The sequence below is a fragment of the Poecilia reticulata genome, linkage group LG2, assembly GCF_000633615.1.
Source record: "Poecilia reticulata strain Guanapo linkage group LG2, Guppy_female_1.0+MT, whole genome shotgun sequence".
Taxonomy (NCBI): domain Eukaryota; kingdom Metazoa; phylum Chordata; class Actinopteri; order Cyprinodontiformes; family Poeciliidae; genus Poecilia; species Poecilia reticulata.
In genome coordinates, this window is record NC_024332.1 from 22,521,836 (window position 1) to 22,534,953 (window position 13,118).

General features: G+C 41.1%; 3 protein-coding genes across 3 annotated transcripts; 1 reads left to right on the forward strand and 2 right to left on the reverse strand.

Annotated features, from left to right (window-relative positions):
- crygm5 (crystallin, gamma M5) lies at positions 1–1,136 on the reverse strand. Its single transcript, XM_008437958.1, has 3 exons — positions 1,030–1,136; positions 697–945; positions 1–423 (listed from the first exon to the last, which is right to left on the reverse strand). Exons 1-3 carry the CDS (start codon positions 1,036–1,038, stop codon positions 142–144), a joined length of 540 nt encoding a protein of 179 aa, XP_008436180.1. The 5' UTR covers positions 1,039–1,136; the 3' UTR covers positions 1–141.
- A 2,460-nt stretch (positions 1,137–3,596) lies between these two features.
- Positions 3,597–4,506, reverse strand: LOC103482036 (gamma-crystallin M3-like). Its single transcript, XM_008437951.1, has 3 exons — positions 4,430–4,506; positions 4,069–4,308; positions 3,597–3,924 (listed from the first exon to the last, which is right to left on the reverse strand). The coding sequence occupies exons 1-3, from the start codon at positions 4,436–4,438 to the stop codon at positions 3,649–3,651; spliced, it is 525 nt and encodes a 174-aa protein (XP_008436173.1). The 5' UTR covers positions 4,439–4,506; the 3' UTR covers positions 3,597–3,648.
- A 3,061-nt stretch (positions 4,507–7,567) lies between these two features.
- LOC103482027 (beta-crystallin S-1-like) lies at positions 7,568–8,389 on the forward strand. The gene is made up of 3 exons (XM_008437943.2): positions 7,568–7,634; positions 7,747–7,989; positions 8,065–8,389. The coding sequence occupies exons 1-3, from the start codon at positions 7,626–7,628 to the stop codon at positions 8,347–8,349; spliced, it is 537 nt and encodes a 178-aa protein (XP_008436165.1). The 5' UTR covers positions 7,568–7,625; the 3' UTR covers positions 8,350–8,389.
- The last annotated feature ends 4,729 nt before the right edge of the window (positions 8,390–13,118 follow it).

Below are 13,118 nucleotides of genomic sequence, written 5' to 3' on the forward strand. Positions count from 1 at the left end.
TGCAGAATCAACTGTTTATTGACGTAAACAGCTCATTTCTTGTGGTTTTATCTCAGATTTTGAAGCCAAAATATCCCAGGAAACTCAAATGGCTTGAATTTCAATTGAGTCAATTCATCGACATGAGCTTTTCCGTCCTGTCTAACAGGATTCCATGATGCGTCCGATGGAGCCGATCCGCATGTCCATGGGGCCCGTCCCCATGTCCCTCATGCTCCGGTACTCTCCGGGTCTCAGGTACAGCATCCTGCCTCTGAAGCTGGGCTGCTCATACAGCAGCCAGTGGCCATCCATCACATGGACGGACTGGCACTCGGACATGCGGTAACGCTCCTGGATGGAGTCGCAGTCGTCCATCAGCTCGTTCATCTGACCACTAAAGTTCTCCCTCTCGTAGATCCTCATCCTGAATGGACCTCTGTGCTGTAAGAGGAAGCACGATTACTTTCAGGAAACATTTTACCCACAGTGCAAGTTGAATTAAAACATGTACAGGGAAGAATAAACATCCTTGTAATCAAAGGTCAGTTAGATGCATAGAATGTCGAATGATTAGTTGGCAACATGTAAAATACACAGGACACAGCAATGTGTGTGTCTTGTGTTGTAAGAGAGACCTCGAAATGTGATTCTCATGAGAAACCTCTAACGTTACATAACTGTAAGACGATGCAGAGTGTGATTGTGGGTTGTTACCATGGGGATCATGCGGCAGGAGCGGATGCAGTCGCTCATGCTCATCCCCATGAGTCGCTGGTTGTCGGGGTACTCTCCTCGCCTCACCAGCATCTGGTGGCCCATGAAGTTGGAGCGTTCGTAGACCATGAAGCAGCCGCTCTCCACCCTGCAGGAGTTGCAGCGGCTCAGGTAGGAGGTGAGCTCTGCGCAGTCGCTGCTGGTCTCATAGGAACGACCCTGGAAGTTCTTGTCCTCATAAAAGATTATCTAGAAGCAGAAAATGGTTTCAGATATGATCTGATAGGAAATGATCTGCTAATGTTGTAACAAACACCCAAAACGCTCTCTTACTCTGCCCATTTTGGTAGTCAGTCCTGTTGTCCCTGATTGCACTGGTACTTGGGCAAAGCAAACTCTGTCACTTTTATACTCATCATCATGGTTAAATGATCTATGGAGCCATTGTTTTGAATATCTTACTCAGCAGCGTAGCGTACAGGGCTATAATGATAGCTAAATCGCTCTGTAAATGGTTATTATTCCAGTGTGTATGCATCTGGTGCAGTGCCAACTGCAGCGGCTGCCCTATGGGGTACAGGTGGGTGACAACAGAAAATGTATCAGCCGGGACTCTGCTRTCAGCGGGATAAAAAGCACCGTAAGAAATTCAAATAACAAGTCGGAAGTTATAGTCTCATTATGTCTGCTATAGTTACAAACTTTAACATGCTTTTGTTTTTATTTTGTTTCAACTCTTCATAATTTTATTCAGTGTAGTATTTCACGGTATACATGTAACTAATTTGATCTGTCAAACTAGTGAAACATTTATTTTAGTCTGCAAAAAAAATATTGAGAAAGACAGACTACACCCTTATATGCACAGTGAAATCACTCATCAGCAGCAAACACAAAGTTCAGTTTTAGAACTAGTGTGAACAATCTTTGATACAGGAAATACAAGTAAAATAGGTACAGGATTCTCAGCACTTTGGGTTGACGGGTCAGAGATGCAAACTGAGTGAAGAGGTGAAGCGAGTGCAACTAGGTTGGAACGGGAGAAAACTATTAGGTGTGATAAAAGAGTAGGTGTTTAAAATAGCACTGAGACCAGCAACGTTGCATGACGACAGTCAGTGTGAATGAAGAAAAGACAGGAGGTTGAAGAGCTCAACATGTTGAGGTTCTGTTTGGTTGGGTTTCGTTTCTGTTTCAGAATTTGTCTGACAATCAGTTTTGCTTGAGTCATTCTCCCTGTCCATCATTTCCCGGATGATCCGTCCCGCTTTGTCTTTGTTAATGTCAAGTCAATATATTTGCTGTGAACGACGTCGAGCTTCACGTTGCGCTCCAGAAAACTGCAAACATCGAGACTAATATGAACAGCGCAATGAACGCGAAAACAGCCACGAATGAACGTGTCCGTAAAGTTGCGCAACTAAACGCCATTATAATTATTAATATTAAGATGAGTGTCACAAATCTGTGCAGCGGGTCATCTGAGTTGTGGAGCCACAGGAGGAGCGCTGTGCGCTGCGCTGTGACAGCAAACGCAGGGCCGTAACGCAGAACCTGGAGGCTGGGGCACGAATGGGGGCCTAAAATCCTTCTAAGAGTTTTCCAGACAATACAGGAACACACAAAACACACACAAATTACAAAAAAATTTTTTTGTACTGTTGTAACCATTAAACAATCTCCCCTTCAGTTCAACCTTATAAGTGGAGACACATAGTTGATGTTACCATTATAAAATAACTTGCAATTATGCATTGGCAAAGATCAATGGGATTTTCACGGGGACATTATTGTCAGCAGCTGCTGAAAGTAACTAAAAAAGTTACTTTTAATGTACATTCCAAATCAAATAATTAGTAATCTAACTAAGTTACTTTTTCAAGGATTAATCAGTCATGCGATCAAAGTTACTTTTTCAAAGTAACTCTGCCATCACTGGTCACTACAGAAGATTGTTGCTAAGAACTGGTGAAAGAAAATGTAGCTTTCTATTTAATATTGTAGTATCTATAGATGATCTGCCAGTGGTGATAACAACAAAGCACTTAACTATTAAGGAAATCTTAAAATCAATCACAAACAAAATGGTAACCAGTGACGATATGCCAAATGGAGACTAGAGGGTTTTCTTTCTTGGTGTTGGTAAGAAGTCTGACTGCAACATTTTCAACTACAGCTTGCGTAATGCTGCAGTAAGTAGCTTTGTATAAAATCCTTTTTTTTTTTTACATATTTGTTAAAACTCACTATGTCCTGACAGTGTAGTGTCAGTCAGATAATCTATGAAACAATCAAACTCCTGAGACCTTCTCCATGTGGCCCTACTGCCATATGCAGAAACACACCGCTCCTTATCAGAAAGAGCCAATCAGAGCCAGAAGGATGACCTTAGCAGAGTCAATCACCCTCTTGTTCTCCATGCTACAGCTCCTTCCTCACAGCATAGCCTGTCGTAAATGCTAAGGCTAGTTAGCATAGCTACTGATGATGGTGGATACACTGTTCCCCTGTAACAGTACATCTTTTCTCCACCATTAACACAACTGAAGCAAACCAAGTGAGGAGTGTGTAAGCTTGATTGACAGTGCTAAGACCTGCCTCCAGGCTCTGATTGGTTGTTTCTGCAGAGGCAGATCTTCACAGTTTATCTGCCTCATGTTATTCTTTCACAACATACTGTCAGTTTTAACCAATATGTTATAATTGTTTCACATTTTTTTAAAGTTACTTACTGCAGCTTTAGGTTTTTGTAGCAGCTGGTAGAATGTAAAGACTTTACATTCTACTCTTGAGAATTTAAAATAGTTTGTAATGTATTAAATAAAATATTATATATAAAGTATATAGCAGAACTTTTATAACCCACAAACATCTACAGGATAGAATGATAAAACTACAAGTCAGTGTTTGCTGTATGTTTTATTTGACTCATGGACACATGACTGTTCTGCCTCAGCAGGAATCCATAATGCGCCTGACAGAGCTGAGCCTCATGCCGCTGTGCCCCAGCTCCCTCATGCTCCTGTACTCTCCAGGCCTCAGGTACATCATCCTCCCTCTGTAGTGGGGCTGCTCGTACATCAGCCAGTGACCATCCATCACGCTGCAGGACTGGCAGTCAGACATGCGGTATCGATCCACGATGTTGTCACAGTCGTCCACCAGCTCGTGGCTTTGACCAAGGAAGTTCTCCCTCTCAAAGATGCGCATCCTAAAAGAACCTCTGTGCTGTTTGGATGAACCCAAAGGGACACATAGAAATGACCTTGCCCATGTTGACTTTGTTAAAAAGTGTCAAAAGCACAATTTAAATGAAATGAAATTTCTAACGCTAAGTCACTAACTATCATCTAGGATGTTTTTAGTGTATACCTGGGGAATTAAGCGGCAGGATCGGATGGAGTCACTCATGCCAAAAGACCCGTAGTCGGAATATTCCCCCCTTCTCAGGAAATACTGATTTCCCAGGAAGTTGGGACGGTCGTACACGACAAAGCAGCCGCTCTCCACCCTGCAGGAGTGACACCTGCTGAGGAAGGAGGACATGTCAGAGCAGTCGCTCATGCACTCATAGTGGCGACCCTGGAAGTTCCTCTCCTCGTAGAAGATGATCTAGAAAACAAAGACAAGCTTTGGATGAACATGTTGTCCTTCTCTGTGATTTTATCACTCGTCTGCATTGCTTCTCTGCAGTGTACATCCTAAACAGTTCTCTGGTGAACTCTCTACCCACCTTGCCCATGTTTGATGTGTGTTTGTGGGATTCTGTCCAACAACATGCGGCTGCCAGGCGGCTTTTATACTTTATACGGGCTGTTAGAGGGTTTTGTTATTTAAATTATCTGGAAGCTGATGAATAAGCAGCTCTGCGATCGCTGTTAATTTCATTTGTGCCATCATGTTTCAGGACAAAGACAGGGGAAACGAGTGAAAGTCACGTAGTTGGACTGAGCTAAAGATTTCCAAGACTAGAGGATATATAAGAGACATTTTCATCATATTTAAACATTATTTGATTTGGATCAATGTTTTAAGTTTAGTAGTTGTATGTGTTAAAGATTTCCAATGCTTCTACAGCAGAAAACAAAAAGGAAAATAAAAAAAATGCTAGTTAGTGATAAAAGATTTGTAGCTATTTTAACAAAGAAAATAAACTTTTTGTTTATGACATAATAATGAGTTTGTGACCAACTTACTGTGACAAGCCGACAATTAATAATCTGACTTCAAAAAGCACACAGAGCAGTTTCCTTTAGAAAACCAGCTGTTTTCTCATCTGATTTATTTAAATTATGTAAAGCTACACTAGCAAGATTTAAGTCAAACAATAACTCCCTGGTTTACTAAGCCAACTGGAAGAAAAACAAAACATTTATGAAGTTTCCAAGTTAGGCCCAATTCACTTTGCGTCAACAGAAAATAACCTTGACACCAGAAATATATCATTAATAACCCAAAGCCACAGAAAAGAACTGAGCGATTTTCAGTCTTTATTTCAGGCCTTTTCTGTCTAAACGACGTTCAGTTGGTTTTACTTTTCTGTTTTGTATTTTAAATAAAAGGGTTTGACAAATGTCATCAATGTTTTACATTTGAATTTATGCTGCATTCCGTCTGCTGTCTGAGCTGGGAAATTACAAGTTCCCAGTCAGACAAATTAACTGGAGCGTCATCTGATGTCCGATTTCCCACTGAGAAAGTGAGATCAACTCCGGCTACCTCCAGTTACGACTTGTAAAACTGACTACACATTTCAACATGGCCGCTCCCCACGTCAAAGACATAAAATGTGGTGGAAACATGTTTATTTTAGACACTGTAAGACTGCAGGACCAGGTCCTGGAGTACTAGTAGATCTGAAAATAACTAAAATATTGCATAAAAGTTTAATATTTCTTGCCAATCATCTCAGAAAGTGAAACTGTTCATATTTCAAGCTTTTATTATTATAATAATAATTATTATTATTATTATTATTATTATTATTATTATTTACTCATTTTGTTATTATTATTTTTGCATTTAATGATTGTGGTGTACAGGTAAAGAGAACCCAAAATTCAGTGTCTCAGAAAATGACGGCATCACTTTGGGGTGAGAGACTTTTCAAAAGCTCAGGAAACCTTTGCAGATACTTTGAGTTAATTAGCTGATTAGCTACAGCAGATCATTTGAAAAGCTGAAACATGAGTTTATTGCTAAATACAGATTCATTCAAAATTGGTGAATGTGAAATCTTTGCCTTGTAATATAAAATGTTGTCAAAATCTCCTCTAACCTAAATCTTGTGAAGTCAATGTTTTCTCTCATCCCATTAGCATGTGACTGCACCTCTGATCCTTACCGACTTTCCAGGTTTTCATCAAACGTTGCTGCTGGTGCAGCCACTCAAACAGTTTCCCAATAACTTCCAGGGATTTCACCGTTTTCAGAGTGATGCATGTATTCTACTTCTGGGATGTCCTTCAGTTTAAAAGCCCAGGAACTGGTAACGATTTCAGAGAAGATGAATTATGGTCAGGAGGCATTTTGAAAGTTTCACCAAATAAATATTTCATGGTACCATCACATGTTAAAAACAAGTTTAACATTTAGCTTAAACAACAATGGATATTTCTGTTCAATTCTTACAATCAAGCCAGCACCAATCTCATACTGACTTCTTGCTGCTTTAGATCAAAAGACACCATCTTGATTACTGCAGAATGGATCACACACTCTATACCAACAGGGCCTTTATAGGGTTGGCATTACATCGATTTGGCACTTGTTTGATATGCAAATCAGGTTAATTTGAATAACAAAACGTTGCCCTGTCTGCAGATTGTTAGATTGTTTTGGCACTATTCTTATCTCTATATTTCCTTACATACGTTTTTTTTTTTTCTTTGAAGACAAGACCTTCCAAGCCGGGTGCTGTATGAGCAGCCCAGTACACCCTGAGAACCAACACTGGATGGGATTCAGTGAGAGCATCCAGTCATGTCACTTCATTAAAAATGTAAGCTCAAGATAAGGGTTGCTGTTCTACAGTCGCTATGATTCGCCCTTTCTTTCAAGCTAATGAAGCTAGATGCTTTAACACTGAGGGTCAACTGGGTGCCAAAGAGTGCACCAACCAAGCAATATTCACTGAAAGCCAAACAGGAAGGATAAAAGAGAATAAAAATGTTCAAATATTGTAGATCTGATTCAGCTTCATGTTTTTTCCTGATCTCTTACTCATGTCTTCCAGATGTACGGAAAGTCCTGGAAGATCAGGTTCTATAACACGCAGGATTCTGGAGGTCAGGTGGCAGAGTGTGCTGAGGATGGACCATCGATTTATGAGTTCTTTAAGTTCAGGGAGTTCTGGTTGTCCGTGGTGATGGACGGGGCTTGGGTCCACCAATGCTTTTTAGCACGTGCCAAGTACTCAAACTACACACACTGGAGCACCAACTCCCCTGCAGCTGGATCCTTCCGGATGATCACAGAGTTTCAGTTGTCCCTCAATTAATTTTTTTTTAAATTGTCATCATTGATTCTTTTCCTCTTAACATACACAGTTTGTTAGCTGAGGGGGTATCATAGTTTTTACGAAAACAATACATTGATTAATTTTCATATAAATCATTGTCCCGTCTAAATGAATGAACAGGAAGTCTTATACTTTGATAGTCGTTCTGAAGCGAGCCATAAAATTAAACTGCACAAGCACAGGCTCAGATGTGCTTGGATGTGGCTGGTTTTGATTCTTGGCACTGCCACACTACAATTGTGTGTTGTGAGATAATTCAGTGGGTAAGAACAAAAGGTAGACTCTAGACAAATATTTGAATTGCAATCAGTGTTACATGTCCTGCTAACCGCGCATTTGTTAGTATTGTTCCTGCCACATATAAAGACTACTCTGTTCGTTAGTGACTGCAGTATTTTAAACTCTACAAATGGAGAAGGTGGGATAGTCATGGGGGGAACTAACTCCTGTTCAAACCACTGATGATTTTAAACTCAGACCTCTGATAGGAAATGTGTTTACAATGGATGCGTCTGTTTGTCTTTTTTCAGATTGTGTTTTATGAAGGTCAGGACTTCCAGGGAAAGTCCTACGACTGCAAAGGGGACTCAGCCGACCTGTACAACTACATCCGCCGATGCAACTCTGTGAAGGTGCAGGCCGGCTGGTGGGCCCTGTATGAGCGCAACAACTTCTCAGGATACCAGTATATAATTGGTCCTGGGGAGTATACAGGCTATGGTCAGTGGATGGGATTTAATGACTGTGTCAGATCCTGCAAGATCATCAAAAACGTGAGTCTCCAGAAAACAACGCCATAAAACACGCCTTGTACATTCAACTTAACACACTTCTTTTGCTATTTTCAGTGCAAAGGCCCGTTAAAGCTCAAGCTATACGGACGGCCAAACTTTAACGGTCCGACTCTGGAGGTGACAGATAATCTGAATTCCTTGCGAGAAAAATGGCCATATCAAGTCATGTCCTGCAAGGTCCTCCAGGGTTCCTGGGTGTTTTATGAACACCCCAACTTCAGTGGTCGGCAGTACCTGCTGGAGAAAGGGGAGTATGGGAGTCCTGCTGAGTGGGGAGCCTTGACTGCAACTATTGGTTCGGTCAGGGGAGTCATGGAGCTGCCAAAATCAGACAGCTAAAACTCCTCATGTGTTCCAATAAAGCCCATCATCTCTAACACTTTCTGTTCCTGTGGTTATTTATCTGTTTAAATGGGCTGCACAGTGGAACAGCTGGGAGCACTGCTGTCTGACAGCAAGAAACAGGTTCATGGATGGATTGGGTGATAATTTTCAATGTGGAAGAATTAATGAAATGTATCTCCGATTAACTGGCGACMTATCCAGGGTGACCCCGCCTCTGGCCTGTTGACCACTGGAGGTAAGCACCAGCACCCATCCTGACCCCACAAGGGATAAGTGTGTAAGATGATGGATGGATGGATGGATGGATGGATGGATGGATGGATGGATGGATGGATGGATGGATGGATGGATGGATGGATGGATGGATGGATAAGGAAATATATATGTGAAAATATTGACCATTGAGGTGCAGCAGCTGTAGCTCAGAGTCATAATCACTAATGGTAAAAAGCACACTACTACTGAGACAAGACCGATGACTCTCTTAGAGGATATCATGGCTGAAAATTAAAGTTAATAGTTCAGTATCATAGTAGCATGCCCTGAATGACACCATTGTTGATAAGCCACACTGTTCCACTGCCCATTCAAATCCCTGTCAGACAACTTGGTCTTAAAGTTTTAATTGTAAAGTCCTTTTGGTGTTTTAAGTGTTTTCCAGGCACACAGTGCCATTTCATTGCACAATCAAGTAACTATGTGTCATGATCCGTATTTCTATGTGTTTATTTTCAAGTTCCTGTGTGATCCTGTTCCCTGTTAGTCCTGTCTCTGCATCTTTCCCCGTTGATTGTCTCCCAGGTGTGTCTCGTTCCCGTCATTGCCCCGTGTGTATTTAGTCTCCCCTGTTGTCTGTGTTCTTCGTCGGGTCCTTGTCAATTGAATGTCGATAGTTGTAGTCCTCGTCGATTCATGTCAATAGTTTGTCTATGGTCCCTGTTGATTGTCTGTTTATTTCCTCCGTCTCCGTGCTGCCAGTTTTCCTCGTGATGTTTCCCTGTTGTTCCTTGTTGAGAGTTCTTTGTCATTAAATTCATCATTTTCCATCACAACCTGGGCCTAAGCGTCATCCACTCACCGTAAACCACCGCCTCATGACACTATGTTAACTTCAGTGTTTATAAAAAAATATATCAAACATGACTTAAAAAAAATTTGGCATTCTAATTTACCGTCTCAAAATTGGGCCTCAAACTGCTCTTTCTGAAACTCTGCCTTCAGGAAGTCATCAAAACAGGGCTCCTCTATTAACCCTTCTGTGACGTTTTTACCAGTGCTGCAGTGACAAGTAGCTCCTGTGATCTTATTACGAGCTCAGCAGATGTACAGTTCCACCAGGTGTTTGCTGATTGCTGCTAGCTAGTCTGAAGGAGCTGAGGGAGGGAATTGAGAGGGAGGTCTGCTCTGAGGAGGAACTGTGTCTCGAAGGCGGTGTTACCCAGATGTTTTCCGCAGCTGAGTGGTTGCCATGAAAGATTGAAGGATTTCTCATACACCCATGAAAGAGTCACGGCAACACTCCATGTATGTTTAAGATAAGAGAATAACATTATAACATGATGTAAAGCTTCATGCCGGTCAAAATCTCACACTGCACATTATGATGGAGGGAGGAGAAGGCTTAAATGTCTCCATTTTGCTGCTGCTCTACATCCACATTGTCTATAATTAATTCATCAGGGATTAGAGGATCTCAATTCCATCATCACTTCTTATTAACTAGTAAAGAGATCTCTTGTTCCTATGGTTGCACATTATAGGAGGAACATGAAACAGTATAGGCAGAAATCAATAAAGAAGTAGAGCCTTCCATAAAGAAAGTCATTAATTTTTTTTGAGTTAGTGACACTTTGCACTTATTGTGCCGTAATGAAAATTTTCATCATTTTTCAAACCTTGAACCTGAACCTTCGAGGTAATTCAAAATGAAACTCATAATACACACACCATACTCCAGTGTAGATTACTTCGTAGTGTAGTGTTTAGTGTCATGGCGGTAACGGTGACGCCACACTGGGTGTGACACAAATACATATTTGTTTGGATCATAATCACCTTTTATTATTAGACATTTTATTGCAGAATTAATACAGAGGAAATGGCATGACTTCACTCATCCAGTACCTTAAAGACAGTTTCTGATCAGAGAAACATCTGACCTGTAGTGACCACCTGAATGGAACAGAGTCGGTGGAAATGTGGGACGTCATCGCACTCTGTGGAACAAGGAGAAAAAGTTGAGGATCACCATTTGACTAGGCAATATGTACAATTTGTACTGGTCAGAAACAGTCAGAACCTCATTTCCTCTATGATGAGAAGGAAAAAAAAGACACTTAAAAATTCTTTTACTTTTTGTTCTTCAGTTGAATTTTATTTTAGTTTTGATTGTAAAGTCCTTTGGCCATCTTGTTGTGAGTTATCTTTAAAGGGCAGTATCTGTTCCAGTCACATAGTGCCATTTTATAGCGCAATCAAATAACTATGCTTCCTTCAATTGTTATAAAAATGCTATACATACTGTATATATATATCAAATATGACTTAAAAGAAATTTGACTTTGATATTTAAAGCATTGAAATTGTGCATGTGTCTCTGCTCTTTATGAAACTGCAGGAAGTTATCTCAGTATTGTTCCTCTATTAAGCCTATAACAACGATTTTACCAGTGTTGTTGTATAATGAGCTCAGCGGATTCTTGGTTCGTCTAGGTGTTTGCTAACTGCTGCAGGCTAGTCTGAAGGAGCTGAGTTGCTGCTCTATGAAGTGGAAACTTGGAATCTGCAGCTTTGAGGAGGAGCTGCGTCTCATAGGCGGGGCTAGGTCCACCCAAGTGTTTTGCACAGCTAAATGGTTGCCATGGAGATTAAATAATTTCTCAAAGACGCATGAAAGAATCAAGGAAACACTGCAGGTATGTTTGTGATGAGGGAATAACATTATAGTATGATGTAAAGCTAAAAAACCATAATAATTTTACATAACACTTCCTTTAAACAACTTCTATGCGTCACTTTGAACTTGACCTCCTGAAGCTTTCTAAACATGATAATGAAGGCTAAAGGTGAAAGCACATGGCCAAGAACCTGCCTTGTGTGAGTGCTTGTAATGTTAGAGGTCACAATGGTGCTCTGTGTGTGTGTGTGGGGGCGGGTGCGTGTGTGTGTGTGAGCCGGTGAGGGTCAGAGCCCAACTAAGCCTGTGGACAAAGAGGAGGCGCCTGCTGATGACTCAGTGGGATTTGTGAGGCTGGAACATGCCAGCTGCTGTTTGTGCTGATGCTCATGATGCTGGAACAACACAGTGACCCCAACAACACAAAGGGAGCGCAGCCAGCTGGGCGCATTCACCTCACCGCTTTTTTGTTTGAAAGATGCTCTTCATGGGAAACAGCAGACTAGGAGGGGGAGAGAGGGGGGCAAAGGGGGCCAGCGACTTTCAAACACAACCTTGAGCTACTGAGCGCCCTCTTGTGGTTCATGTGTGGTGCAACACCCGCAAAGACATGTTATAGCGTGAAAGAGAAACTGTGCTGTAGACTCAACTAATTTCAAAAGTAAAACTCTACACGTTGATTTCAGCTGCTTAATATGTAAAATGGAGACACATTTCTGAATTAATGAGGAACAAATTGTCAACATGCTTCATCACAGCCCACATGCTCCACATTGCTGTGCCACACTGCATAAAAGCATGTAGGATGTAGCTTTTTATTATAAGAACATTTTAGGCAGTTTAGAAATAAACAGTAAGAAGTAAGAAAATAGATCACATCTACTGAGCAAAGTTCTTTATACAGAGGAAATTATTGAAGTGCTTATTACCCAATACATGTTTGCACAGCATTTGTGAAAAGACAAAATCCTGACAAACACCACTGCATTTTTATTAGTTTCTTTAAAAAAAAAAAAAAAGTTAATGAAATGTGATAAAAACTGCAGGATCATGGGTAAAAGCTTTTGTTGGGGTCAAACTGGTCTGACTGAAACGTGTGAAGTGAACAGCTAAACTCCTGTTTTGTACATTTTGTAAGTAAGATTGTGTGAAATACTTCTGAGTCATCAACACCCTAAAGGTCAAACATTTCATAGCAAATCTGTTAGAGAAGCAGACAGAAATCCTGGCAGGACGTCAGGCGGGGTCAGTGAGGGCTTTTCAGGCTGCGGGTCCAACGCTCTGTAACGTTGCGGTGCACATGTCCACAAAGACAAAGAAGGAGGAGAAGTATTGACCTTACAATTGAAAAATTACAAAAAATAAATTTGCTTAATGGAAACACGGCAATAAAAAAAAAACAACAACAAAAAAACAAACATGTTTTTTGCTTAAAGGCTTTTGTGCTAGGAGGTTTTTCGGCTATCAAAACAGATGTATTTTGCAAAACTGCAATGACCGTCTACCAGTGTTGCACTGAGAAGTAGCTCCTATAATGAGCTCAGTAGATGTGTTTGCTAATAGCTGCAGGCTAGTCTGAAGGAGTCATGGGGGCAGGAGAGGTGAAATGTGGAAGCTTGGAAGCTTGGAAACTCCAACTCCGAGGAGGAGCAACGCCTCGAAGTCAGGGCTCTGACCCGCAAGCCCTTTTGCACAGTTGATTGGTTGACATGGAGATTAAGGGATTTCTCGAACATGCATGAAAGAATCAAGGCAACTCTCTGGATATGTTTTCGCTGAGGGAATAACATAACATGATGTAAAGCTCAAAACAGCCAATGTTACATAACACTGCCTCTTTAATGGAGATTTTATTTGCATCCTGATT

Excerpts from the sequence above, each read along its gene's own strand:
- crygm5 (XM_008437958.1), bottom strand. Across the intron at positions 424-696 it reads CCTGCCGCATGATCCCCATG|CACAGAGGTCCATTCAGGAT; the intron begins GTAACAACCCAC and ends TTCCTCTTACAG.
- LOC103482036 (XM_008437951.1), bottom strand. Across the intron at positions 3,925-4,068 it reads CCTGCCGCTTAATTCCCCAG|CACAGAGGTTCTTTTAGGAT; the intron begins GTATACACTAAA and ends TCATCCAAACAG.
- LOC103482027 (XM_008437943.2), top strand. Across the intron at positions 7,990-8,064 it reads CCTGCAAGATCATCAAAAAC|TGCAAAGGCCCGTTAAAGCT; the intron begins GTGAGTCTCCAG and ends TGCTATTTTCAG.